Below are 26,326 nucleotides of genomic sequence, written 5' to 3'. Positions count from 1 at the left end.
AGTCCAGACAGACGACGTTTGTAGCTCTTCCCTGGTCCGCTAGTGTAGTCGTTCCATCATAGAAGGCCGCTAGGTTGGCCAGGCAGGACTTGCCCTTGGTGAAGCCGTGCTGGCTGCCTCGACTCACCTCCCCGTCCAACACGTGCCTTAGCATAGCTTCTAGGAGGATCTGTTCCATGACCTTCCCAGGCCCAGAGGGAGGTGAGGCTGACCAGTTGGTAGTTCTCAGGGTCCTCCTTTCTACCTTTTTTAAAAATGGGTGTCATGCTTCCCTTTTTCCAGTCACCAGGGACTTCACCCGACTGCCGTGACTTTCCAAAGAGCGTGGAGAGCGGCTTGGCAACTCCATCAGCCAGTTCCCTCAGGACTCTGGGATCTGCATCTCGTCAGGTCCCATGGACGTAGGTATGTTCAGGTTCCTCAGGTGGTCACGAACCTGATCTTCTCTTACAGTGGGAGGGCCTTTGCTGCCCTAGTCTCCGTCTTGCGGTCCACCCACTGGAGAGGTGTGGGAAGAGAGGCTGCCCGTGAAGACTGAGGCAAAAAAGTTGTTGAGTACCTCGGCCTTCTCCTTGTCCCTTGTAACCAGTTTGCCAGTCTTGCTCATCGGGGGGGAGGGAAGTGTACGCGTTCTTTGACCTTCCTTTTTGGGCCGACACACCTGTAGAAGCCCTTCTTGTTATTCTTTGCGTCCCTTGCCAGGTTCAGTTCCAGCCACGCCTTGGCCTTCCTGGTCAGATAGCTTATTGGGGATAATCATGTCATTTTAGGGATAATGTCAATAGGGGAACGTAATGTCATTTTTTACAGAAACCCAGTTGATTTGCTCTAAGAATAGGACTGGTATGGGCAAGGGTTAGAAGAACGGCAGGGTGCAGGAGAATGCTGCAGGGTGATCTTCGTTTATATCAAGATGGGCAATCTGTGTCCTTCTGCAGCCCTGGCACTCTCCTGCCTTTATGTATCACTTCCGTTTTTCGCACGCTTGCATATCCGTATGGCTTTCTCCTACCGGTGCTGTCTCCTGAAGCATGCTTGGGTGGACTACATTTTGGTGGAAGATGACGTGGACTTGGGGTTGAGGTCGAGAGGAGCAGCTTGTGCCGTTACTTGCCAGCAGAGACCGAAACAGTCCGGCCTGGGCACTGATGCGTCACTCATTCTTTGGGCTAGCTGGGGCTTTAACTGATAGCCTGTAGGAAAAATAGACTCGATCCTGATGGTGCTTTTCTTATGACCCTTTGTAAGTACTGTCAGGCCCCCCACAAGTGAGTGGGCAGGGCTACACTGATACGGCTCACTGAACTTGTGTTTTAGTAGCCTTTCCTGTGCCTCGCTAACGAAACGACGTTTGCTGTGTTTGTTTCCTGCTAGGTGGTAAGGACTAACCCGTTTTCAGTTACACGACATGAGAAGATAGCCAAGGGGCTACTGGGAGACCAGGGCCTGCCTGGTGTGTTTGCGCTATATGAACTTTTGCCCATGGTGGTGAAGCTGAGAGAGAAACACAGGTAAGAGACGTGTCAATCTATATCATCACCCTCCATTGGTTTTTGCCGTTTTGCATAGCTTAAGACTCCATCCTCGCTTAGACGCGACAGTGCAAATGCCTGAAAGCCATCCAAGCCCCTTTCCAGTGGGTGGAGGGGAAGAGGCACTCCCAGATGCCCTCCTTCTCCATGTGAACATCTGAAAGGGATTGGGGTTCTTCTGGTACTACCTGAAGCGTTTTAATCCAGCTAGCCATTTGAGGACGATGCTTGGAGCAGAGCACCTTCATTTTCCTGCTGAACTGCTGGAGTAGGTCCACAGTGCGGGCAGACACAACCGTCACAGGGGGAAGGGGGTTCAATCCGTTATCTGTAGCAACGGAACTGCAGGCGCTGAGGCTTCCCGGTGAAAACACCCTTAAGGTATAACTTGATGGCTTCAGCGGTATGCTCGGCTCACTTGCCAGAGCTGAGCACCGTGTACTTTACTCGCATAAATCTTACAGGCATTTTGCCCTGAACGCCTGCGAAGATTCACCTCCTCCGGGAGACCAGGGCGTACCAGACCCTTAAAGGCACGTGGAAGAGGAGCCTGGCGACTGCTGCTACTGCCAGTACCGCTGTCAAGGGATGCGCTAGGGTTCAGGAGCTGGGATGTACACTCTTGCACTGATAAGCACAGCGTGGACGCTTGTTTTAGGTCTCGGACTCGGCCCGATACTGGGATCGTGATCAGCACAGCATAGCAATAGGAGACTAACGGTTGCCCGAAGGCTGTAAGCTCTGGCGCTGCCTCAGATCCCTGGAGGCGAGGCAAGAGGAGTAACGGTACCTCCACTCGCCGAAGCAGCGGGTTCGCTAGATGTTTGACTGCACCAAGGGGTGGAGTGTGACTGTTCGCTCAGCTCCTGCTCAGATTTGGGCTAGCCCAGCTCACGCTAAGGCCCGATGTATGCTGGGAGCAGCGCCTTTGGGTTGAAGGGGGAGCACCAGGTAGGCAGCACAGGTGGCCAGGAAGAGCTAAAGGGCCATGATGCAGCCATTAGCACCTGCAGCTGGCTGTCTCCTGCAGCCCCCATCTTTGCCTGGCAGTATTGTCAGAATCTGCTGACTTTTGGAAATGGTATAGACCAGACTTCCAAGCTGGAAGGTATAAAACAGCAGCTGAGCCAAAAAGCCTTTGAAGGAGATTCAACAGCAGCTGGACTGCTGGGGCTTTTGTGCTTCACAGTGTGATACGGGGGACGCCCGCGCGGTGACGGAGGAGGAAGGATGAGCACTCTCACTAGGGAGAAACAACGTCTTTTTTTTGGTTTTGCTTTTGGGTTTTTTTTCTTTTTCCCCCTGCCCCCCCGCCATAAGCCCAGGACTTTTAGTGTTACGGGTTGTAAGTTAGGAAACATGACGGCTTGAGTGAATTCACGTCAGAGAGTAGCCCGGGCAAAGGGGACCGAGCCCTGTTTGTCGTGTGTGTTTGTTGCATTTCTTCACGTGCTCACGAAATAAAGCTTAATTCACAGCGTTCGTTGTCCTGTAACTTTGAACTTTTCTCTGCCGTGCCGGTTTTTCTCCCCCTGCTTGCAGTCCGTCCCGTTCCTGCTGCACAACAGGGAGCGAAAGCGTCAGTCATTGCACCTATGTGTGCTTGGCTTTCGTACTAGATGGGAACTCCGGCTCCAGGGGCTGAAGTTGGAGCTTTTCGTAGCAAGTGCCAGCTCTTCAGCTGGCTTCCCTGGGCGATGGACCTTTTCCAGGGTCCCTGCGGTCCCGCCCTTCTTGCCCCAGTGGCCCCAGACCCCGCCATCCGACCCTCTGGGCTTTCCTCGCGCTCCTTCTCTCCCAGACTGCACCGGGGGCGCTTTTTGCCCCCAGCGTTCTGCGGGGCCCTTAACGGTCTCTGAGCGGAACGCGCTGGAGCGAGCGGCTGCCGGGGCGGCCTCTCCCCCGCGGCAGCACCGCAGCCCGCCGCCGCACCCTCAGCGAGGAGCGAGAAGCGAGGAGCGAAGAGCGAGAAGCGAGAAGCGAAGCGCCGCCACAGAGCGAGCCCGGCTCTCCCGGTCGCGCCCGGCCGGCAGGGTGAGCCGCTGCGCCCGCCGCGGCAGGCGCCTGAGCGCGGTCCGCCGGGGCAGGCCGCGGAGCAGCCCCCGCCGCGGGGCCCGTCAGGCGGCGGAGCCCGGCTGGAGAGCGGGGGCATGGCGGCGCGGAGCCAGGCCTCCCTGCGGCGCCGGCTGCAGAGCTCGGAGGAGGCGCAGCACCGGCAAGCGGTGCTGGTGCGGAAGCTGCAGGCGAAGGTGAGGAGCGGGGGCGCCGGCCCGGCGGGGAGCTGCCCGGGGCCGGGCCGCGGTGGCGGGGCCGGGGTGCCCGGGCCGCCCGCGCAGCGCTGAGAGGGGCCTCGGCGATGTCGGGGGGCGAAGGCGCGGCCCCAGCGGGGCCCTCCCCGGGGCGTTCCCCGGCGCTGCCGCGGGCGGGACGGCGCCGAGCCCGCAGCTCGGGGGAGGCCCCGGGAGCCGCCCTCCTCCGCCCGGCCCGGCCCGTCCCGCTGGGCGCCTGGCCCTGCCGCTGTCACCCTGCCGAGCCTCTCGTGAGGGCTTGTCCGTCCTGAAATAAAGCAGCCCCCCGGCTCGCAGGCGCCTTTGTTGGGCCACGTTAGCAGGGGGCTGTCCCAGAGGCAGGAGCCGAGCCGGCGGGGGTGGTTTGGGGCGGCCCCGGGCCGAGGCAGGCAGCTCTTAGGGTGAGCAGGTAGCAGTACGTGGAAAAGAAGCCCCGTCTCAGGAGATAAAGCGAAGCTTCCCTGTATGGTAACGACTTCTTGTGGGCGGCATCGGCAGCGCTGTGAAACGCACTGTGCTTGGGCTGTAAAGACTTGGAGAAAAGCTAATGCAGGAGGAGCCGAGCCTGTCACAAGCTGCATTCATTCGCTCATCTTCATTCTATGTCTCCGTCCAGGTACTGCAGTACCGGACTCGGTGTCGAGAGTTGGAGCAGCAGCTGGCAGCAGGAGGGGTGAGTGTGCAGGTTGCCAAGTAAAGACCGTGTAGGTAGCGTTTGTTAACGCGGGCCAAAGCAAGCTCCCCAAAGCAATGGCAGAGGGCAGAGGGAAGCAAGATTTTGCTGCCTGAGGGTTTAAAGAAGCGCTGTAAGCTTGCCTGCGAGTGTTTTGTCCAGTTGCCGTTCTTGGAGGAGTCAGTGGTCCCAGAAATGCGGGTGCAGGAAACCCTGTGGAGGGGGGGTTTAGTTTTGAGAAAGAGTGCTTTATTGCTGGCGTAACATTTTGTCCTAGGGCTCAGGAGAGGGCTACACTGCCTGTTAGGTTCTATGGCCGTCTCTGAAAAAGAGCGGGTTGAAACGTGGCATTTTGGAAGGCAAGAATGCTGGCGTTCAGCATACGGCTATGGGCTTTTCTTTCTGCTTCACGGCTAAAGCAAACCTAGGAAGAACAAAGGGTGGGAGAGTAGGAGAGCGTTCCCAGGCTTCAAGTCGAAGAGAGCACTCACGGTTGTGAGCTAAGGAGACCTAGCTGCGAGAGTGCCACAGTGCGGGACTGAGGAGAGCTGCTCGCATTGAGCACCACCCTTCCCCTCCCTTGCTCTCCATAGTCACGACACTGTTACGCCTGGAAGAAGCCACGAGCTCCTGAGCTACCCAAGCGAATGGAGCGGAAAGCGGTGGATGCTAACAGCAGTGAAGGGAAGGCGAGAATTTGACTAAACTTTTCCTTTCTTCTGAAGGGACCCCTTCCAGGCAGGTGGGAAGCCACAGAAGACCAGAGCCTGGAGAAAGCACTGCTTCGGGTGGAAGAGGAGCAGCAGAGGTACAAGGAAGAAGCGTTCCCTCATACCTGGTATCCTGGATGCTCGTGGAAGTGAGGGAAAACCTGTCAGTGCTCCCTGGTCTCCCCAAGGGGAGCAGTTGGGCAAGCTGCTTTGAAAGCAGAAAGGTCCACAGTCTTGTTTTCTGTGGTGCAGTAATAGTGTTGTGTGCTGAATGGCTCTGTTTTGAGCGGGGGGGTTATTCCGGGTGACTTCCAAAGGTCCCTTTCCAGGCTAAATTATTCTGTGGTTCAGTAGGTGAGCGGGTCAGGAGAGTGCTAGAGAAAGGCGATGCATCCGGTGATCAGACAGCACGAAGGGGAGGCAAGACGTGAACTGTGGGCATCGTCAAAGTAGAAGGGGAAACCGAAATTGGAGGTGGAAGTAGAAGGCTTAAAGCAAGGAGAAGCAAATGAGCATGCCATCACAGAGAGATCTTAGTTAATCCTAGAAAGCACTTTTAGGGCCTCTCAGTTTGACAACAAAGTCAGTGTTGAGGGAGTTGGGAAATCACGGAGACGCTGCTTGTGGATAGCAGTCGTTCAGTGACCTCGTTGCTGTTTCTCCCTTTCCAAGGTGTGAGAATCTGGCAGAAGTGAACACTCTCCTGCAGGAACAGCTCGATGAAGCGAATGCGGTTAATTCAGCCCTTAAAGAAGATGTTGGAAGACTGACGGTGGATTGGATGAGGGCCCGGGAGGAGCTGGAAGTGAAGGAGAGCGAGTGGCGCAGTGAACGTGAGGTAAGGCTGGGCGACGGGAACGTCGGACGCGATGCTGGGGTGGAATGAGAATGGGTTTTATTTCTGGCCTAGAGAACTTGCCGTGTGAAAGTCGTGGCACCGTTGAGGATGTATTGGTGTTTATGAGCAGAAGACAGGGGTGTGAGATGGAGGAGTGTCAGCAAATTGTGGTGATGGAAGATGCCCGCGTGCTGTGACCGTACTGGTCGTTCTCAAAGGCAAATGCTTGCTCTTGCTGGTCACTGGAGGGCAGTGACACATGAACGCTCGTCTGTTTTTTAATAGTTCCTAAATCTCTGTCTGCAGCAGTGGAGACCGAAGAGAGGTCTGTGTGTTTTTGGATTCAGGGTAGCCAACAGAAGAACAAGACAGGCCTCCCTTACTAATAGGCTGTTGTAAGCAAATCTGACACTGGTCTCGGAGGGGCTTGTTTTTGTCTTCCTCCACCGAGCCTGTTAGACACCTCTGCAAGGCGAGATGATGAATCGCGATCGGTTTGCTGTGTTGATACCCGCTCCTGCAGGGGAAGTGTGGCTGTTCCCTTCTTTGCAGTCAGGTGGCAGGTCTACTGAGGATGCCTCTGTGGTGGCTCTTCAGTCCTTGATGCTCCCCACCCCCACCCCCCCCGTTGGAATAGTTCTTAAAGGAGACTCGGTGATGACGGTTGTACCCTCTCCTCTCTGAAAGGCTTGTACAGCGACAGCGAAGGCTGAATTGGCATTTCTTTTTGCCTTTGCCTGTTTAGCTTTATGACAGCTACCTAAGGGGTGAACGCAGCCGTCTACTCAGCCTGTGGCGTCAGGTGGTCACCTTCCGCTGTCATTTCCTGGAAATGAAGACTGCCACTGACCGGTGAGTAGAAGTGAAGGCTAGATCTCGTTGCAGAAAAAACATAGCTTCCCTTCACAGCTGCTTTTTGAGCCTTGATGTTACGCTAGCTGCGGCTAAAGATACAATTTCTCCTTTGGTAGTCTGAAGCGATGGCATTAAGCATGCCTTAGGCTATACTCCGAATCATTTTGTTTGATGCTGGTTTTCAGATAACGCTGAGGGGCTCAGGCTATAAGCAATGCAGAGGCCCTGAACAGGTGAACTTGGCTATGGTGATGTTTGGGCATATTAACACAGACACAGGCATATGTGGGCGAGTTGGGAGAGACTCACCAAAGCTATGCATGCAGCATGTGGAGCGGCCCCCTGTTACAGAGTGGTTAAAATTTGCCTTAAATCTCACTGTCTTTCCTTTCCCACTGCTCCCGATGGAAAGATCATTCATGAATATGTATGTAGTTATTTTTTCCTTCTCATTTCCAGCCTACGTTTGTCCTGGTCAGTTTGCATCCGCTTATTCCTGTACCAACACTGTTGAGAGAAAGAATAGCTTCTCTACCCTGCTATTACATTTCTCCAATTGATTTTGCTTAGTTTGATCCCTCCCTTTTACGATTGTTTTCTTGTTCTTGGGCCCTCTGAGGTTCCTTTCTCACAGGTGCCTTCTGTGCAGAGACAAATAGCGTAGCCTAAGAGTAAATTCTTCTGGTGTCAGCATGCAATTTCAAACTCTGGGTTACCGTCAGCCGTTTACCACCTTTGGTGATAAGCTTTCCTTAATGCGTAGAGTATGCCTGACCCGCTAGTTAATTCTCGAAGCCTTCTGGCTGTTCCGTACATTTCCTCTTCTCTCTGGGGAGAAAATAGATGCGTTCCTCAACCATCAAATAGACCCATTGCCCAAGGATCAAGATGTGTCCTGATCCCAAAGTGTCAGGTGAACGATTCGTCCCCAGCGAAGATGTCGTCTTTCCTGCCGGCTTTTGCTGTTGCGCAATGCCGTGCTTCGGAAGCGAGCCAGCTGATAAAGATGGTGGCGTGAACATTACCTCTTTCTTGATTCTTCTTCAGAGATTTGTCAGAGCTGAAGGCAGAGCAAATGAGGCTTTCTGGATCTATACTTGTAAACTGCTCCCGCCTAAACTGTGGCGTACGGCCCTGGGCACCCGTTACGCCGGGTAGACCTGTCCTCGAGGATCAGGCACAGCAGCAAGCGGGAGAGGAAATAAGCCAGAAGACTTGGGAAGTGATGCGCTTACAAGTCGAAGGGGACCCGGAGAAGAAGGAGCTTCAGGACAGGTGAGTGTGTTTTCAACTTTGCTGTTAGCAGCGTTATCTTCTGTGGGTGCTTGTTGGATTCATAGGATGGGCTGTGTTCACGTTTAAAACGCACCCATTCTGCACAGCCTTGTTCCTGTCCCTAGTCAAACTATTGCCTTCAACAGAACGGATAGAAAAAGCTGTCTGACAGACAGAAGCTCTTGTGAGGAAGGCAGGACTAGAAAAGAGATGGCATATTACAATGTTTTTGCTGTTAACTGATTCTTGGTGAGAAATGGAGACGAGCGTAAAGAGAGCTGTGTCTCTTGCACAGCCCTTTTGCTACCCAGGGCTGTGCTAAAGGAGTTGGGAGGAATTTGCACAGGACCATCATATGCAACGTAGCCCCTCCGTACTGCCGTTTCCACGCTAGACTGAGTGCAGAAGGCCTTTGGGGCAAGGAGTGCCATTTTGCAACATCACACATACAAACCTGAATCATCCTGTGATTATGAGTTTGCGTTAAAAACTTGTTTGTCTTTCCCCTTCTCATAGACTGAAGGACTTAGCTGCACTTGAAGGAGAACACTCATTATTACAGAGCGAGTTGGTAGTCGCAAGAGAGATGCTGGAGGAATCGCACCTTCAGAGGGATCTTCTGAAGCAAGAGAAACACGAGCTTACCGTGGCACTGGAAAAGGTATGGTCACCTTATTCCGAGGCAGCACTTGTGGGAGAGGCAGTTGTGATAGCAAGACCACCACAGATGGTGTTTCTGGCAGTAGAAGCCAGGGACAATGTTGTTGTCCTTCTTGGAAAATGGTGATCGGACCACAGAGGCTCTCCGGTGTAGTTAGTGCCCACGTGCTTGTTGGGAATGCGGAACTGGGAGCGTGTCAGAGACACAACAGGGGACCTGGAGTTGCTGCTTGAGGTCAGGGATTTTCCTGTCTTTGTTGTCATGTTGTTCTTTTGTCTCTGCAGGCAGAGCAGTCAGTAGCAGAGTTGACAGGGGCTCAGAATAAGCTGACTGCTGAGATAGCCGATCTACAGGTTGCAGCAGCGAACATGAGCAGTATCAATGAAGCTCTTGCGTTGGATAAAGTGCAGCTGAACAAACTCGTCTTGCAGGTGAGCAGAGTTGTCAAAGATCTTGCCAGGTGTTTGTCTCCAGCTGCTGCTTCTCAGCCTTCTTGCCTTCGGACAGTATGACTGTCTGAATGTGGAAACGTTGCTCTTTTCCTTGTCCAAGCCGAAGCTCCTACAGAGTAAACCTTACTGTTATTTTATTTCCTCTGTGCTTCTGTGATTGTAGCTGGAGCAAGAGCATGACGTTCTGTCAGGCAAAGTGGACGAGATGGAGAGAGCAAAGATCTCTGACCAGGAGAAGCTGAACTTGTGTGAAAGAGCAAATGAGGCGCTGAGCGCAGAGAAAGCCCACCTGGAGCAGCTGCTGAAGAAAGCAGAGGAGCAACAGGAGGGGCTGCAGGCAGAGCTGAGGATGCTGGCAGAGGAGAAGGCAGAAACCCAAGAGAAACTCAATGAGGTGAGACCAAAAACCTGGTGCTTTCTGGGTGGGCTTTTGGCTGCTTGGCTCAGTGAAGCTGTATCTGTTGGATTCTGCAGTGTTTTTTGTCAAGGAGACACTTGGTAGCGCTGGGGGTCTGACGGCCTTGTTTACTTCCTTCTGGAAATGTGTTGGTGGCTTGCAGAGCTGTTGTGCAATTCTCTGCTTCTAGAGATTCCTTTAATCCACCTGGCTGTGTTGGCCTCTTTTTTGGCTTTTGATAAGCTGCAGAGAGGTGATTTGCCTTGCCCACGAATCTGCGTGAGGCTGCTACTCTCACATGCGTCGAAAGAAGCAAACAGGGTAGCTCTTCACCCATTTTCTGAGGCCAAAAACCCCCGGGGCTGCATGTTTCTATTTACGCTTTTTGTTGTGAGGTCTGCAACTTTCCAAGCTCCGCTTGTTGGGTCCTGGAGGGCGGGACAAAGGGGCAAGTCAGCGTCTGCTGTCCTGTACTGCTAACAACGGGAATGACATCCTGAAATTGTTGAAACTGTATTTTAGGACATACGTGCCGCTTTGAATTGCTAGATCCTCTTTAGGCTTTGAGGGAGAAGCTGAGAAAGAGGTGATCACAGAAGACTGTTTACTCTGGACTAACTGGTTTTGGTAGAGTGGAAAAAGAGCTTGGGAGAATTGTATCGCTGGAGGAGACTAGGGAGTTTGCCATCCTTTCAGTGTCGGTTTCATAATGTACAATCTTAGGTCTTAGGGGGTAACTTTGAGAGGAGAATTGTTTGTGTCTGATGGTCTGTTCTCTGTTAGACAGTCTTAGTTTTGGAGTACGTGGTCTGTTTGGCAAACACCCGTCAGAGGTGTATTGGCATCACTGCAGAAGAAAGCCAAAAAACGACAGTTAGTCTTCAGGCTTGAATGCCAGCAAGGTCTATTGGACAACTTGTTTGTGTAAGACAAGTAAACAGTATTGTTGACATGAACTACTGTCCAAGTAGAGTCTACCGTCTCTTTGGCCACACCAGCCGGACTTCCGTAAATCACTGAATGACACTGCTCACCACGAGGGCTGTTTCCCTGCCAAGGATCACCTCTTTGCATCCAACTGCTGTACACACTGAAGTAGGTGTGTGGTGGTGTTTTGCGACAAGGTGACGCTTTGATGTTGGTTTTTCTTCTTCTAGAAGGAGAAACCATGTGTATTTCCACTTTGTTCGGCGAGCAAAGTTGCTCTTGCTCAACGGTTCCTGGAAATTTCCAGCACTGGAATAGATTCTGATAGAACTTTAGTTTGCAAGGTGGCAGTTGTGGAAGATGTGGTATTTTTGCGTGAAAAGATGTAGTCTGGGGTGTGTACGTTTGTCCTGAAGGGGCCGCCTGGTCCCAGGCAACCCAGTAGGGCCTTATTACACATGGCTTTCAGGTTAACAGCCCTAGTGCCTTTTGGCAGCCCAGGCTGTTAGGGCGGTATGAAGCAGATGCTCTTAAACTTTCAGGCCAGAGTACCGGAGCTCTCTCTCCTCTAGCTGATTCAGAAGTGGCACTGGCTGGCTCTGCACAGAACTCCAGAGAAAGGACTCTAACTGTATTTTGTCCCGCTTTCAGGTTCACCGCCAGCAAGAGTCAGCTAGCAGTGGTCTGGAGCAGTTGCGGCAGGAGTCCTCTCGCCAAGTGCAGGCACTGGCCAACGTATCCAAAGAGAAGGAATTGCTGGCGCACGAGAAGGCTGCCCTAGAGGCGCGACTGGCAGCCACGGAGCGGGACAGACGAGGCCTTGCAGAGCAGCTGGCAGAGGCCAGGTAAAGGCAGGGGGGAGACCCTAGGCAGGAGATTATTTAATGGCTGTAATTATAGAGGTGATAATCATTACGCGAGGCTTCATTGCATCCTGTATGCTTTTGAGCTGTTTTCACCTTCCATGGACAGAAAATGAAAGAATCTCGAGCAAAAAAACCCAACCAAAAACCCAAACCAGTACAGCATGGTTTGAATGTTATTTTTCTGACAGCTAAAGCTAACAAAGCTCTCCTGAGCCTGGGGCTCATGTTTATGCCCCCTTGCACGTTCCTGTGTGAAGTCCAAAGCAAGCCAGCGTAATTCCTCGGTATCTGGTACCTTGGCTCTGCATTGAGTAATAATTAAACCATGCAGATGTTTACTGAAACCCAAAGCTTCTTTCTGGTTTTGGTTTCTCGTTCTGCACGTTTGAACTTGGATCTTTCCTTATCCAGTAGTTTGACAGGGGATCTTCAGAATTCAAGGCTATTACGTACGGACATGGCGAGTAGGACACTGCCGTTTAGGGTGAAGCTAGAGGCTCGTGCTGAAAATCTTGAGGGCCTACTCTTTCTAGTCTAACTCTTGTTACCTGTGGTGCAGGACCTAGAGTTGGTTACACCAGCAGCAGGGAAGCCTCTTTTGAATGCTCGCCAGTCTGCGGGAATTGTTGCCCATCATTGGTGTGTGGGTCCGGTACTCCTTACCACGTGCTGTTTTGAGACAGACATCATGGAGGAGTTTATGCAGGGAAGGAACAAGATTTTGTCCTTCTGCTGGATCAGGTTTCTAAGATCACGTGTGACAAGTTCTGCTTTTAAAAAAAACCAACCACCCCAAACTGCCCAACGTATCGAGAGGTTTGTCCTCCTCTCAGGTCTTTTTTAGAAGACTCCTGACCTTGCAGAGCTGTACAAATGAGAGGTTGTTTGTCATGCTTCTTGACTTTTACGCCTTACCACTCCAGAGTATGTTGTTAGCAAGGCTGATAAACACCATTTTGACTCGGTCTGTTTCTTGAGAGCTGCTGCTGCTTCTGAGCTCCAGCTCCTCTTATTTGATCCAGCTGAATTATGTTCTGTCAATTATTGGGCTGCAGCAACTATTCTTGCCAGATGTTGTTCTTAAGAGCCTGTTGTTGTCGTCACAGTTTTGGACTCTTTATCTTCTCTGTTCTGGTTTAGAGACTGACTTTGATTTATCCTTAAAATGGAGCATATTTACTCTGGACTGCCAGAGATTGGCGTAGTCAGAAATATGTGCTCGTTCTCCTTCTTGAAGATAGACCCTCCATCGTCCATCAGAGCAGTGAAATCCTACTGTTGTGGGTCTTATTGCTGTACCACTCGGGTGCCCCTTTACCCTGAAGGATGTTATCCTGGTTGCACGCCTGTTCTAGTGAGGCAGTGCTGTGTATGGTAGGAACCTGGCACACCGGACGCCGTGTTAGATCAGGGAGGCAACTTCAGCTCCTGGTTGCAGAATCCTGTGTGTCATACGTAGCAGTTGGTTGAAGGCTGTGGATGTAACAATTTGCCTCCGCAGTACTACAACTTCCATTTTAAAGAGCGGCAAGTCGTTTGGGCTACTGCCTGCTTCGTTAGCAACGCTTAGAGAAAAGTAGCCAGTTTTTCTCGTGAACTTCCAAGAGTTTAAACTGAAGGCTACCTGTCTCTCCTTTCAGGTAGTCCTTGTTCAGGTAAAATCTAGTTCAGATTTCTTAGAAATGCTGCTTACAAGCATGAGATTTTACTATAGGATCTGATGTATTGCTTTAGTCCCTTTGAAATATAGGGAGTCTGGAAGATCACCTCCCTGTACGTACACTACGAACAGCATCAAAAAGTCACGAGTCAGCCAGGGAGATCCTCTTACTCTGTGCCCCTGCAGAGCAACCTGGAAGTGACGATGAGCAAAGGGCTGTGAGCAGAGGCTGGGCTTTTGCTTGCTGCCACAGACTTGGTGAGCGCAGCTACCCGTGTGTCATAGATCAGACAATAGCAATTTAAGATTTGCCTGTGGAGATCAAATTTGGCTGGGCTTTCTGTGTTACGCTAGGTCATAAGGAAAGCCTGGGCATTCCCTCAGAGGGGCCTGCCTTGCTCTTTTAAATGGCAGAAATATGCCTTCTGTATCCCAGTTTCCACGCAACCCATTTTCCGTACTGAGGGGTAGGGATCTTGAACCAGTTCCTACTGGACTAGCTCCCTGTGGGCGTCAGGAGCAAGAAACTCCTTTCTCTCCGTATTGGCGTCTTGTAGGTGCGGGAGGGAGACCCTGGAATCCAGCCTGCTTGAGGCTCAGCAGCGCTTATCTCAGCTGGAGATCGCCAGGAGTCAGCTTGAAATCCAACTTCAGACAGTCAGGCAGGCCAAGGAGGTGATACAAGGTGAGAGCCTCGTGTGCTTTGTTTCTGGTGATCCCCCTGCCTAGGGAGGATGGCATAAAAATAGCTCTCTGTGTGCAGTGCTTCTAAGGAGCGCAGGAGCTGGGGACAGATCCCTCCGACACTGAAATTCAAATGGCTTAAGGTTAGTGAAGTCAGAACCGCTGTTTGTGTAGGCCCTGAATCTTGCCATTTGCCACGTTTGCAGGGGAAGTGAAGTGCCTTCAATGTGAGCTGGAAGCAGAGAGATCTCTCATGAAGCAGGAACGGGAAAACATGGCGCAACAGCTCTTGCGGACAGAAGAGCAGTATAACGATACCCTGAAACTTCGGGAAACGGCTCACGAAGTGGAAATAAACAAGCTCCGGCAAGAGCTGGTAGGAAACAATATGCTTCTGAATTCTTGAGGCAAGCTTTGTGGGCTGGCTTTAGAAGAATAATAGCCTGAGCGTGTGAAATGGCAGCAAGCGTCTGTCATAGGCCACACGTTGCTAGGCCAGGCAGCAGAGCCAACGGCTCGCACTTGAAAGCACGTGAAGACCTACGGGACTATGCCGGGACAGTAAATGCAAGCCACGGATTCCGTGTGGGCCTAAGACGAGTTGAGCAGAAGGTTGGGTGGTCCCCACCCAAGGCATGGCAGTAAAGGGGTAGGATCTTAGCAGACTCCTGTCTACCGTGAAGCAGAGTCCTAACTTTCCTGCCAACTGGAGTCGCGGGAACTTTGTTCCTTTCTTTCTGTCCTTTCATGGTTGACAGAGGTGTTATCTTTGGGCTTAAAGCATACAGAACAGATAGAACAGCCCCTTGTTCCTGGTACGTGAGTTCGTGGCCCGTCTTGTGACTAGGGCATCGGGGTGCTGGCCTCTTTCTCACCCTGCAGTCCATCTGCATCTTTTCCTTGATGAGAATGGAGTTGAGCTTTGAAAATAGAGACTCTGAGACTAGAGAGAAATCCCGTAGGCGAGAGGTGCTAGGAAACAGGCAGCCGCCAGAGAGGGGAAGGTAACATCTCCTCTTCTTCCACCAGCTGACCCTCCTTTTAAGTTCCTTGATCGGACATGATTTGTGGAGGGCACAAAGCCACTACTGTGCGCTGTCGAGGTGGGGGTTTGTGGGAGGGATGAAGCTTCCCATTTTTTTGAGAAGCTTGGCTGGGACTCCATCCTGAAGTCTTTTTCTCCCCTCATCAGGCAAGCAAGCGGGAAGGGCACCATTCAGAGCTACAGGAGATGCTGGAGCAGTGGGAAAAGGAGAAGGCAGAGACGGAAAGGGAGCACGAGAAGAAGCTGTTTGATATGAAGCAGAAAGTTGCTACCATGCAAGCTCAACAAGAGGAGGAACGGACGAGAGCGGAAAGTGCCAAGCAAGAGGTAAAGACTGTGAAAGGAGAATTCGTGTGGGTTTTTTTGTTGTTTTTTTTTTACTCTTCTGGGCTCCTTATTGGCAGTGCTTCTCTGGACACCGTCCGTCTGGGTAGAAGCGTCTCTTAGATACCCCTTTGTAAAGAGGAGCGATGCCTTGGCAGCCGTGAGACCTTTGTGCCGTGAGGGACAGGGCCTGTAATGCGAGAGGCTACCCCAGTGTAGGTTTAAGAAAGGCAGGAAGCGCGTTGCAGCCTGAAGAGAACATGAACACTGTAACTGTGTCTGTGGTCTGACCACTGCTCCTTCAAGAGGGCACAGTGGTGTTCTAGAGGATGGTACCCTGAAAACTCTACACGGTAGAGGTCCAAAAAACCCCCCCAACGCCCAACCCCAACAACGGGGTTGTTCTGTCTTCCCTTCCTCCCTCCCTATCAGAGAGAACATCATCGTGCCACTGCCTAAATCATGGTTAGTCTGGACTTTAAATCCTGGCTGCAGTTCTGGCAGCTCCTCCCCAAAAGAACACACTAGAGCTAGAAGAGGTTCGGAGAAGGGCAAAAAGGAAGACGGGACTGGCCGAGTAAGCTGGGAAAGACGCAACCGAAAGGGGGGTGGCGCGGGGAAGGTCTTACAATGTCCCGAGAGGCAGGGAGGGAGGGGGCAGCCACTGAAGCAGGAGTTCAAATCTAGTACGACAAGCAAACATACGTGGGTGGAATTATTGAACCTCTTTGTCACTGTTTTGCAGCAGGAACGGGACAGACTGCGAGCAGTTAAAGAAGAACTGGTACGGGAGATGAAACTTCTTCAGGACTCGGTCACAGCCTCCGAAACCCGAGCAAATGCAGCAACAGATAGGAATCGCTGCCTTGAACAAGAACTTCAAACTACATTGTCTGTCTTAAAAATCAAAAACGAGGAAGTGGAAACGCAGCGGGAGAAAATCCAGATGCTCCAAAAAGAGGCAGCACAGAGACAAGCTTTGCAGGAGAGTCTCACTCATATGACTGCCATCCTGTCAGAGAGGGAGGGAGAAATGAAGTTGTACCAGGAACAGATGAGAATGCTGGAGAACCAGAAAGAAATGCATGAAACCACTGTCAGTGAGGTTATCAAGGACATAACAGAGAAGAACCAGAAGGTTGAATCCCAGCAAGAACAGCTACAGGAGCTGGAGAAGCAGCAAGAAATGCTGAGGACTGCTGTCAGCAAGATGAGCAAAGAGCTGGAGGAGAGAGACCGGGAGATCGGATCCCAGCAAGAACAGATACGGGAGCTGGAGAAGCAGCGAGAACTGCAGAGGACTGCTGTCAGCAAGATGAGCAAAGAGCTGGAGGAGAGAGACCGGGAGATGCGATTCCAGGAGGGGAAAATAATGACTCTAGAACGAGACGGTGCATCACAAGTGAGAAATCTGCAGGTGGATCTTGATCATATGAAAGGAAACTTGAAGGAGAAGAATTTGGAGCTGCAGTCTCTGACTCAGCAGATCCAAGCGCTGGAAATGGAGAGAGAACAGGTGAAATCTCTGCACGCGAGCCTTGGACACCTGAGGGCAGTTCTTAAGGACAGAGAGAGCGAGTGTGATTCTCAAAGGGATCAGTTAAGACTCTTGCAGCAGTACAAGGAACAGCAAGAGGGCTACCTGCAAGAGCTTCGTGGTACACTAGAAAAGATGACCCTGTCTTTATCTGAAAAGGATCAAGAGCTTGAGTCACAACAAAAGCAAATCCGGGAAGCTGAAGAAGTCATGGAAATGCAGTTAAGGACTGTCCGCGACCAACTGGAGCAGACCTTAGGAGCCTTAAAAGAAAAGGACAGACTCCTAGACATCCAAAAGCAACAAGCAAGGAGCTACGCGGAGAAAACAGAAGAACAGATGAATGTCTTGCACAGAGACTTAGAATACACTACAGCAGTACTGAAAGAAAAGGATTTAATGATTGAATCTCAGAAGGAACTGATTGAGACCTTCCAAAAACAAGAGCGAGGCTCTGGACAGCAGAAGGAAATTCTGCAGCAGCTTCAAGTGGCACTGAAGGAAAAAGAACACGAAATTCTATCCCTTAGAAAGCAATGTGAGGCGTGGAAGGAAAAGGAGGAAAGGCATGAAGCTGAGCAAACAAATCTCCAAGCAACAAAGCTGACTCTGAAAGAAAGAGAGGAAAAGGTAGAGGTTCTGGAGGAAGCTATCGCTAAGCTTCAACAGCAAAAGGAGGAGGCAGCGATGCAGACCGAAGCCATACAGCAAAAACTAGAATACGCTGAATCTTCTCTAGAAGCGAGAGATCAAGAGATAGTGTCTTTGCAAGAGCACGTCCAGGAGCTTCGAGAGCAGAAGGAGTTAGAAGGCAAGCGGGCCAAGAGTCTAGAGCAGGATCTAGACAAAATGAGCCAAATCTTGAAGGAGAACCACTCGGAGTTCCTCAGGCAGACCGAGCAAATGAACATGTTCCGGCTTCGTGAAGAAAGCACGAAAGTAGCGCTAACGTCATGCCAGCAGCAAGTGGATCTGCTTGAGCAAGCGGTGAGGAAGAGAGATGAAGACAATGAAACTCTCATGCAAAAACTCCAGCGCCAAGAAGAAGAACTGAAGACCTTGCAGAATCTCCAGCTGAGGCTAACCAAGGAGAATGAAGAGGTTAGGCATGGCAGAGAGCGAGAGAAGCTCCTGGAAGAAGCCTTGCGTGAGAAGGAGCAAGAGGCCAAGGCTGAAGGTGAACTAAAAGAGTTAAAAGAGGAGGTAAGAGCTCTTCGGGAAGATCTCCAGCATGTTCAGCCGACTCTGACAAAGAAGGATGAAGAGATCAAGAACCACAGAGACAGAGTCGGGTACTTAGAGAAGACTCTGAGAGAGAGAGAACAAGAGCTTAGGAGGCAGAGCGAGCTCTTGAAACAATTAACATCAGCTTTGCGATGGAAGGATGGCGGAGAGACCCTGCAGAAACAAATCCAGAAACTCCAGAAATGGGAGGAAGAGGAAGCAGAGAAGAGGCGAGTTCTCCAGGAGAGAGACCGTTCCTTGCAAAGACAGAAGGAGCTAACGCAACAACTGGAGGATGAGCGGAAAGCCAAGGGGGAAGAATTGGAGCGCACGATTGCTGTTTTGAAGCAGACCGAGAGCAGAGAAGTCAAATGGAAAGAGAAGGCACAAGCTCTGACTCTTGCCCTTACCAAGAGTGAAATGGCCAATGGGACTCTGAGGGAAGAAATAGCCATCCTGCAGAGCATGGTTTCGGAGAGGGACACGGACCGGTTTCATCATCAGGTAGGCAGTGTGACTGATCATCAGTCAACTAAAATGCCTATAAAGGATTCTAAGGATGATGCCCATAAAGATACGGGAATATGTAGTCCCATAAATACATGACCTGCTTGGCCAAAGAAACTGCGGTTGTAGCCAGCAGGCTTGCCTGTCTGCGTAGCTCAAGGCATTCCCCTGCTGACATGTTTTCTGTCAGCCCCCGAACTACTGAAAGAACTACGGAGCTTGCTGTTAGAGTTACCCCAAGCCCAAACGTTGGGGATGGGTAATTGGTTCTCTCCTGCGTAGGCAAGCTTAGCCAACGTGTCGCGGTTGGGGTTTGGCATGGAAAGGTAGGGGCACAGTTGACCAAAGTAAGGGACTAGCCTTAGCAGAATTTTGTAACGATGGTTGCACAGCAGCTGCGCTGACGGTGCTTTCAGAGATGTCGATTTTGGAGGTACAGCTTTTCCAGTGTATTAAAAATAACGGCATTCGTACCGTTGCCTGATCAGGTGAAGGGCTTCATTGCGCATTCAGGATGTACTTGTGCTGCGGTCCAAAAAGCCGGAAGGCAAATCTGTGTGGATTTCCCCACGGCGATCGGGAGGAGGGCCCCTAGGAAGAGAGTGTGTTGTTTTGGCCCGTCAACCCGGAGGAGCAGAAGGGACTTGGCACTGTCCATTCCCGAGTCCGGTCACACTCCCCGACTTGTCGATTCTGTCCCTCCTAACCCTTATGGGGCACCAGCTCAACATAAACTCCTCTCTGTATGCCCAGCAGGCTATTGCAGAAGGGGAGCAGCTATCATGGCTCTCGGAGAAGAGACTCCTGTCACAGCAGCTGGAATGTCTGCAGCGAGCAGTTGCAAGGCTGGAACTGGAGAAGGCGGAGCTGAAGCAACTCAATGCTGAGCTCAGGAGGACTCTCGAGCAGGTAAAACAGGCTTTCACTGCCTCTGCAAAGCCTCACGGTCCTCTGGATCACACCACATTTCCACAGACAGCACTTTGGAGTCCTCTGCTTGTTTCCTTCCCTCTCCCGCTTCCCCCTGTGGACACACGCTTTTGTATTTGCTCTCTCTTCTGGCACCCCGTTGCCTTCACAAATGCGCATTCGCTCCGGTCCCAGCCTTCTTGCCCCAGTGTCCCCATACACGCACATTTGACACTCTTGTGTCAGGACCTGTTTCCTCTTGCTCTTTCTCTTCCATAGCCTACTTTGAGTGCTTTTTGCCCGCAGCGTTCTCTGGGGCAATTAACAGCCTCTGAGCAGAGCAGAAATCTCCTTGCCATGATGTCCAGAGCTCCTTTTGCTCCTTGTTTGGTGGCAGGTTTCTGTCACCCTTTCTCCTATCACCTATCGCCTGCAGGTGGAACGCGAACGGAGGAGACTGAAGAGATATCACAGTGGTCGGTCGCTGCCGGATGCGTGCGGATTTTCGCTCTCTGACCAGCACAAGATGGCTGCTTCTAGACAGGTGAGAACAGAATCTTCCTTGGTGGGAGGAGGGTCTGGCCGTACAGAGGAACAGTGGCAAATCCCAGTGGCAGCATCCCCCCAGCATAGACCCAAGAGAAGTGGAACGTAGACCATGGCCCTGGCCAAACTGGAGACCAAAAGGAAATCCTTGCATTTTCTTCACAGGAGGAGTCTCACGCTCGCTGCAGTCGTCGATTAGCTGAGTTGCAGAACCAGGTGAGGAGTGGGAAGGCTCTCGTCAAAAGCTGCCGTGGCTGTACTGAGGGGCACAGCTTTGCACGATGCTACAGCCCGAGTTTTGTTTGGCTGTCGGGAAGTGAGTACACCAGGCAGTGGAAATACCCAGTCAGTCAGACACATCTGTTGGCCATGGCCACACAACGTCATGCACCTAGGTCTAGGCTCTGGCTTGCCTAGAGGTCAGGCGTGGTGGGAGAGGGATTGGAGGAAATTCAGAGAACTGGCACTCGCCTGAATATAGAGAAGATTCTAAGGATGTTCCCCTTGAGTCTTACTCATCTTGTTGACGGCTTCCATTTTCCCTTGACTCCGTTAACAGTAGAGCTTGCACTCTATCTGAGCTCCAGGGGTCTGAGGCAGCGCCAGAGCTTACAGCCTTCGGGCAACCGTTAGTCTCCTATTGCTATGCTGTGCTGATCACGATCCCAGTATCGGGCCGAGTCGGAGACCTAAGCACAGCGTGGACGCTTGTTTTATCAGTGCAAGAGTGTACATCCCAGCTCCTGAACCCTAGCGCATCCCTTGACAGCGGTACTGGCAGTAGCAGCAGTCGCCAGGCTCCTCCTCCATGTGCTTTTAAGCGTCTGGTACGCCCTGGCCTCCCGGAGGAGGTGAATCTTCACAGACGTTCAGGGCAAAATGCTTGTAAGATTTATGCGAGTAAAGTACACGGTGCTCAGCTCTGGCAAGTGAGCCGAGCACACCGCTGAAGCCATCAAGTTATACCTTAAGGGTGTTTTCACCGGGAAGCCTCAGCGCCTGCAGTTCCGTTGCTACAGATAACGGATAGAACCCCCTTCCCCCTGTGACGGTTGTGTCTGCCCGCACTGTGGACCTACTCCAGCAGTTCAGCAGGAAAATGAAGGTGCTCTGCTCAAAGCATCGTCCTCAGCTGGCTAGTTGGGGCACCCCTCTGGGTCTGGGAAACAGCAGAACTGGAACTTGATCTCCCCCTTCCTGGGAGATGCTCTTAGCAGCAGACGGCCGCTTCTCCCACGCGTACCTCTGGGTTACCTACCAAAGCGTGGGAGGCTTCCAAGGCCAGCTGCACAAAGGTGCCCTTATTATTTCAGAGAGAAGGTCAGAGCTGTCCCTCTCTTCAGGGGTGGTGTTCCCTAGCCTACGCGTATCGTTTGCTGTGAAGTCCCTCTGACGTCTTGCTTTCCGTGCGCGCTACCGGCTTCTAATTCAGCACCTCGCGTTCCCCTTCCGGAGCTGGCTGCCCGAGTTTCCCACCTAGTCTGCTCTAGATGCTTAGCAGATTAGGGACCCTCTTTTTACCTGGTTTGGCTTTACGTTGGCAGACCTTGGTATTGTAATTCAAACGGAGCAGGTTCCATAAGCCATAAAACTCCTTTAGGAATTGCTTCTGTTATTTGAGTTCATTTGCCAAGAAAGAGTATTTTCGTACTCCTAGCTGGAGGTTGGGGATGGCATTCCCACGTGGGACAGAGCCCTTGGCAAAGCACACGTCACTTTGAAAACAGAGCAGAACCTCCGGCCTGAGCTGTTCTCCCCGAAACAGCAAAGCACCGAGCGCTGCTCCCAGTGCTGGCATCTCCTCCGCTCCAAAGCAGGCAGAGGGCAACATGCCAGAGCTGCTGTGGCTGCGCTGCCCTGCCCTGCAAAGCTGACAGGAGGTGAGAGCAGCTGGGTCTCTCCCACCAAAAAGCCCAGCAGGCACGACCCGCTGTTGCCAGGAAATAATAAGAGTTTGAGGATTTTGAAGGCCTCAGCAGTCCTTTAAGGCTCCTTTGCCCCCTGGGCTGTGTTCATCAGATTTTGCTCTGCTCATTTGTGAAATGCTCTGAAGTTAGGAAGCGTGAGCGTTTTCTCCCCTTTCACGTGCTAGCTGTCAGGTTTCTAAAGTAGATCGTAACAGAACGGTTCTGCACTACCTTGTGTAAGCAGCAGGCCTCCTGCTGAGGAGAAAGCATGTGGAACTAAGGTGGCAGTAGCCCAAATCTCTCCTTTGAAAAAAAGGGTTGGGTTACGAAATCCTGTAGCAACCTCTCTCTTTAATATGCATGTCATGTCTCGGTGTTGGGCCTGTGAATGGTATGCCAGAAAGAAGCTCGGCATTGTCGGTAATCTGAGCTCAGTTCGGGGTGGCTCTGGCAACCTGTTAGTTCCCGTTCCACAAGGACAACGTGTTGGTCCGGGCTGGAGCTGGAGGGTGCGTCTTCCCTGACGGCCGGATCTGTGGAGCTACGGCTGGTCCTAAGAGCGTGGGCTTGTCTGAGCTCGGCCTTTTGCCTCTTTCAGGTGTCCCTTCTGCAGACGCAGCTGGCAGAAGAACGAAAATACAAGCAGGACTATATCGAGTGCTGTGCCAAGACCAGCCAGGAGCTGTCAGACCTTCACCAAGAGCTGTCTCGCTCCTTAGCAGCTGTGGTCAGGGAGCCCAAAGCCGCTGTTCTGGAAGCAGAGGCTCGGAAGCTGGGTCAGCCTCTCTGAACCTTCTTTTCCTGTAGAGGAGCAGCTGCAGCATCACGGCGTTCCAGTCTTGTGCCCTTCCCGCAAACGTACTCTGTATTTTGCTGCGGGAAATGGGGGTACATCTGTTCTGTTTGCGTTTGGAAGCATCTCCTAGCGCCAGTGACTTTAAAAATTACTTTCTTTTAATAAAAGAGGTTTTGCAGGACTGCACTTTTTCAACGGGGGTACACATTGGTTCTGTTTATGTTCGCAAGCATCGCCTAGTGCCAGCGATGTTTAAAATGTTTTTTAATAAAAGAGATTTTGCAGGACTGCGCTTTTTTAGTAGGAAAAAGCAAGGGCTAGGCAAGTATGTGGCTTAGGAAAAGCTTATACTCTCTTTTTCACTTGCACAAGTAAGCTGTTCCGAGCTGCTGTCCGGTTTAACCTCCTGAGTTCGTAGCCCTTCCTTCCCTGTGACGAGAGAGGGAAACACAGGCGGAGGTGGTACCAAGAGGAAGGGGTGAAGGGTGCAGGCCAGGGATGGGAGGTGGGGCAAGAGCGCGGCGCTTTTTTCCTCCCCTTTTCCTTCTTTTCCTTCCTTTTTCCTTCCGTGCTTCGGCACAATAAGCGCTGGCACTCTCCCGAGGCGATTTGCTTTCAGCTTTGTTGCTGCGACAGCCAGCCTGAGGGACAGCTCGGTTGTTCTGCGAAGGGCGGGGGTAACAAACGCCAGCCCTGTCAAAGCTGGAGGCAGGGGATGGGACGGGACGGGATGGGATGGGGAGGAGGTCAAAGTGAGTGAAAACTGCTCTCTGCCAGCAGCTCCGCCTCGGTCTCAAGCCCTTCCCAGCTAACCGGGTGATCTCGAGAGCCCCCCCTCGGGGGCCGCTGGCAGGGAGGGTCAGAAGAGGGCGAGGCGGCAGCGAGGACCTTCCCGCCCCCTCGGAGCCCGGGAGCCCGAGCCCCAGCCCCTCCCCGCCCGCCCCCTCGGCCGGCTTCGGGCCGCGCTGCCCGGCGGGGCGGTGGCGGGGCGGTGCCGGCCCGGCGCCGGAAGGCGGGTTTGGTTCCGGGCCGCGCGGCGCCGTGGACTCGCTGTGGCGGCTGAAGCGGTTCGATGCCTTCCCCAAGACAAGACCCTGGAGGGCTTTCGGGTCAAGACGTGCGGGGGCGCGCTGGGTGAGCGGGCGGGGTGAGGGCGGCCGGGGGCCGGCGGCGGGGGGGCCTTGCGGGCCGGCGCTCGGCAGCGGCTCGGGGCGGCGGCGGCGGCGGGCGGGCTGAGGCGGGACTGAGGCGAGGCGAGGCGGGCGCGACCGGCGGGGCTGACGGCGGTTCTCGTCTCCCCGGCAGTGACGGTTGTCAGCGGGCTCATCGTGGTGCTGCTTTTCTTGTCGGGGCTGCAGTACTACCTCACCAAGGAGGTGAGTGGCGGCGGCGGCGGCGGGGGGGGCCCGGCCCCGCGATGCTGCTTCTGGCCGGGGCGGCCCTGCGGCCCGGGGCGGCCTGCCGTGCCTCCGCACCCCCGCCGAGCCGCCGCCTCCTCCGCCGCCTCCTGCGGGCTGCCCACGCGGCAGCTTCACCCGCCGCAGATGTGCGTGGGGTTTTTTTCTTTCTTTCTTTCTTTCTCCGAGCTGGCGGCCTTGAGGCCGGGAGCGGGCTGCCCTCCCCCGAAAGCCGCTTGGCGCCGAGGGTGGCTCGGGGCTTCCTGTAACGCGGCCGCAGGAGAGCGTCTCAAAGTCTCTTCTCGCTGCCTCTGCCGCCTACAAGCAGGCAATGCAAAGGAAAGCGAGGAGGCTCCTTGCGGGAGCCCCCGTCCCCACCCCAGGTTCTAAGGTTCCCGAGTTAGTAGCTTTCTTAAAAAAAAGCGTTAGAAATGGCAAGCGCTTGGCTGCGGTGGGAGGCAGCAGCTCAGGTGTCTCTTGAATCCCAAGTCTTAAAAATCAGCCGAGGGAAAGCGGCCTTTTGATTGGCTTCCGAGTGAAACAGGACTCTGTTTTTCCTTTGTTCCTAGGTTCATCCGGAATTGTACGTTGACACATCAAGGGGAGATAAACTGAAGATCAGTCTCGATGTTATTTTTCCACATCTGCCTTGTGCTTGTGAGTCAGCCTTCTGAATGTTGGGGACAAGTTTCATACTTGCCGAGGGCCCGACAGGCTCGGTGTGCCCGCTGCTTCCGAGTGCTGCGCTGCTGCTTGGGCCACAGACAGGGAGGAACTGGTGACCCCTGGTGATTCCGCGGTGATTCCAGCCAGGCCCGCTGGGCACTCAAACCAGCACTTCCAGGCAGGCTGTATTGTTTTTCGAGGTGATACGTGAGGCTAAGGTACAAACCCCCTTACGTTTCTGTACGGTGTGGTGCTTTGTCAGAGAGCTGGGTCACACTGAAAAAGCTGGCACAGCGTTCGGTGTTCGGTGCTCGGGACTCCAGATTTGACTGTACTGTTGTTGAAACACTTTAGAGTGTTTCTCCTTGGGAAGTTACTTGGCGAGGCGCAACTTTTCTGTGGTTTTTGTACTTCAGTTCTGACCGTAACGCCAACGCCATGTGATAACCTTTCTCCCAAATTTTTAAAACCGGAGTGAGCGTTAATAGTTGGATTACCTTTTAACTAAATTCAAAACGAAGCTGCGGGGTGAAGTGACGGAAAATCTTGCAAGTCTTACTGCTTACCACTACTGTGCACGTTATCCGACCGTGCGCTAATCTTCCCTGGCTCTTGTTCTGTTGCGGTGATTCCTTTGGGTAATGCATTGGGCTTTAAACACAGTGAGTCTGGCTTCCTTGTGACCACCTGAGATATTGTTGGTCTTTGCCTTCCTCACGTTTAAAAGGGCACGGGAAGGCCAGAGAGTTTGGAAGCCCCTGGTGTTTTGTGCAGAGAAGCTGTCAGCCTTGTAAGAGAGCATGTAGCCAGCAAGTGCATCACGGTGCTTTGATACCAGGCCAAGACCACAGACCCTCTCAATCTTCTTTGTGAAAAGGGGTCACGAGGAAATGTGCTGATGGTGAAGGGGGAAGGGTGAGGAGGTAGAGGGAGGGAGGAGGCAGCTTTCAACCAATTTGAAGCTTAACTCCTGTACTCCTGGAAATGGTTATGGGCTTTGAGGGGTTTGGTTTTGGTTTCTTTTGCCTTAAGTGTATTACCTTTCAGGGTAACGCTTTCTGGGCAGCTGGAAGCCGTCCTTCTGGTACATCAAACCCAGCCCCGTGTTTGGAAGGGTCGTTCAGGGTGCTGCAACACGCGTTTTATTCCCTGTACGTCACTTGGCCCCAGCCATACACACTCTTCCGCTTTGGCACGCTCTTATCGCCCTCGCTGAAAGAGTCTGTATTTTCACTGGTTGAATGCTTCCTCAGCCTGCCACAGGCCGTAACAAATGTGTGTTTATAGACTACTTTCCTTGCTCACTGATTTCAGATTTGAGCATCGATGCCATGGACGTAGCAGGAGAGCAGCAGCTGGATGTAGAGCACAATCTGTTTAAACAACGTTTGGATAAAGCTGGCAACCGGGCGACTCCAGAGGCCGAGAGACACGGTAAGGTGCTATTCTGCCTTTCTTGGATGGATGCTCTTGTAGTCTTTCCATCACTGTGTGCCTGGTTTTGAGATTCACGGGAACAAGTGGCAGCTGAAGAGCATTTAAAGACCACAGGCTTTTGAAGAGTTTATAGCACGCAGATCTATTAAAGTGACAGATTCAGGTGAACTGCTGTTATACTTGCTACTTTTGCGAGGCAAATCTTTGCCTAGT

General features: G+C 52.6%; 1 protein-coding gene across 1 annotated transcript; it reads left to right on the top strand.

Moving 5' to 3' along the window:
* Window positions 1-562: 562 nt before the first annotated feature.
* On the top strand, window positions 563-20,693 carry LOC126045535 (centrosome-associated protein CEP250-like). The gene is made up of 18 exons (XM_049816827.1): window positions 563-1,243; window positions 1,375-3,781; window positions 4,437-4,493; window positions 5,219-5,301; window positions 5,876-6,041; window positions 6,787-6,893; window positions 7,944-8,171; window positions 8,688-8,832; window positions 9,117-9,263; window positions 9,448-9,678; window positions 11,260-11,453; window positions 13,692-13,819; window positions 14,025-14,194; window positions 15,011-15,190; window positions 15,933-18,452; window positions 19,209-19,364; window positions 19,801-19,908; window positions 20,076-20,693. Exons 2-18 carry the CDS (start codon window positions 3,683-3,685, stop codon window positions 20,325-20,327), a joined length of 4,971 nt encoding a protein of 1,656 aa, XP_049672784.1. The 5' UTR covers window positions 563-1,243; window positions 1,375-3,682; the 3' UTR covers window positions 20,328-20,693.
* Window positions 20,694-26,326: the final 5,633 nt, after the last annotated feature.

This window comes from Accipiter gentilis, chromosome 14, assembly GCF_929443795.1.
Source record: "Accipiter gentilis chromosome 14, bAccGen1.1, whole genome shotgun sequence".
Taxonomy (NCBI): domain Eukaryota; kingdom Metazoa; phylum Chordata; class Aves; order Accipitriformes; family Accipitridae; genus Astur; species Astur gentilis.
This window is presented reverse-complemented; position numbering and strand designations above follow the sequence as displayed.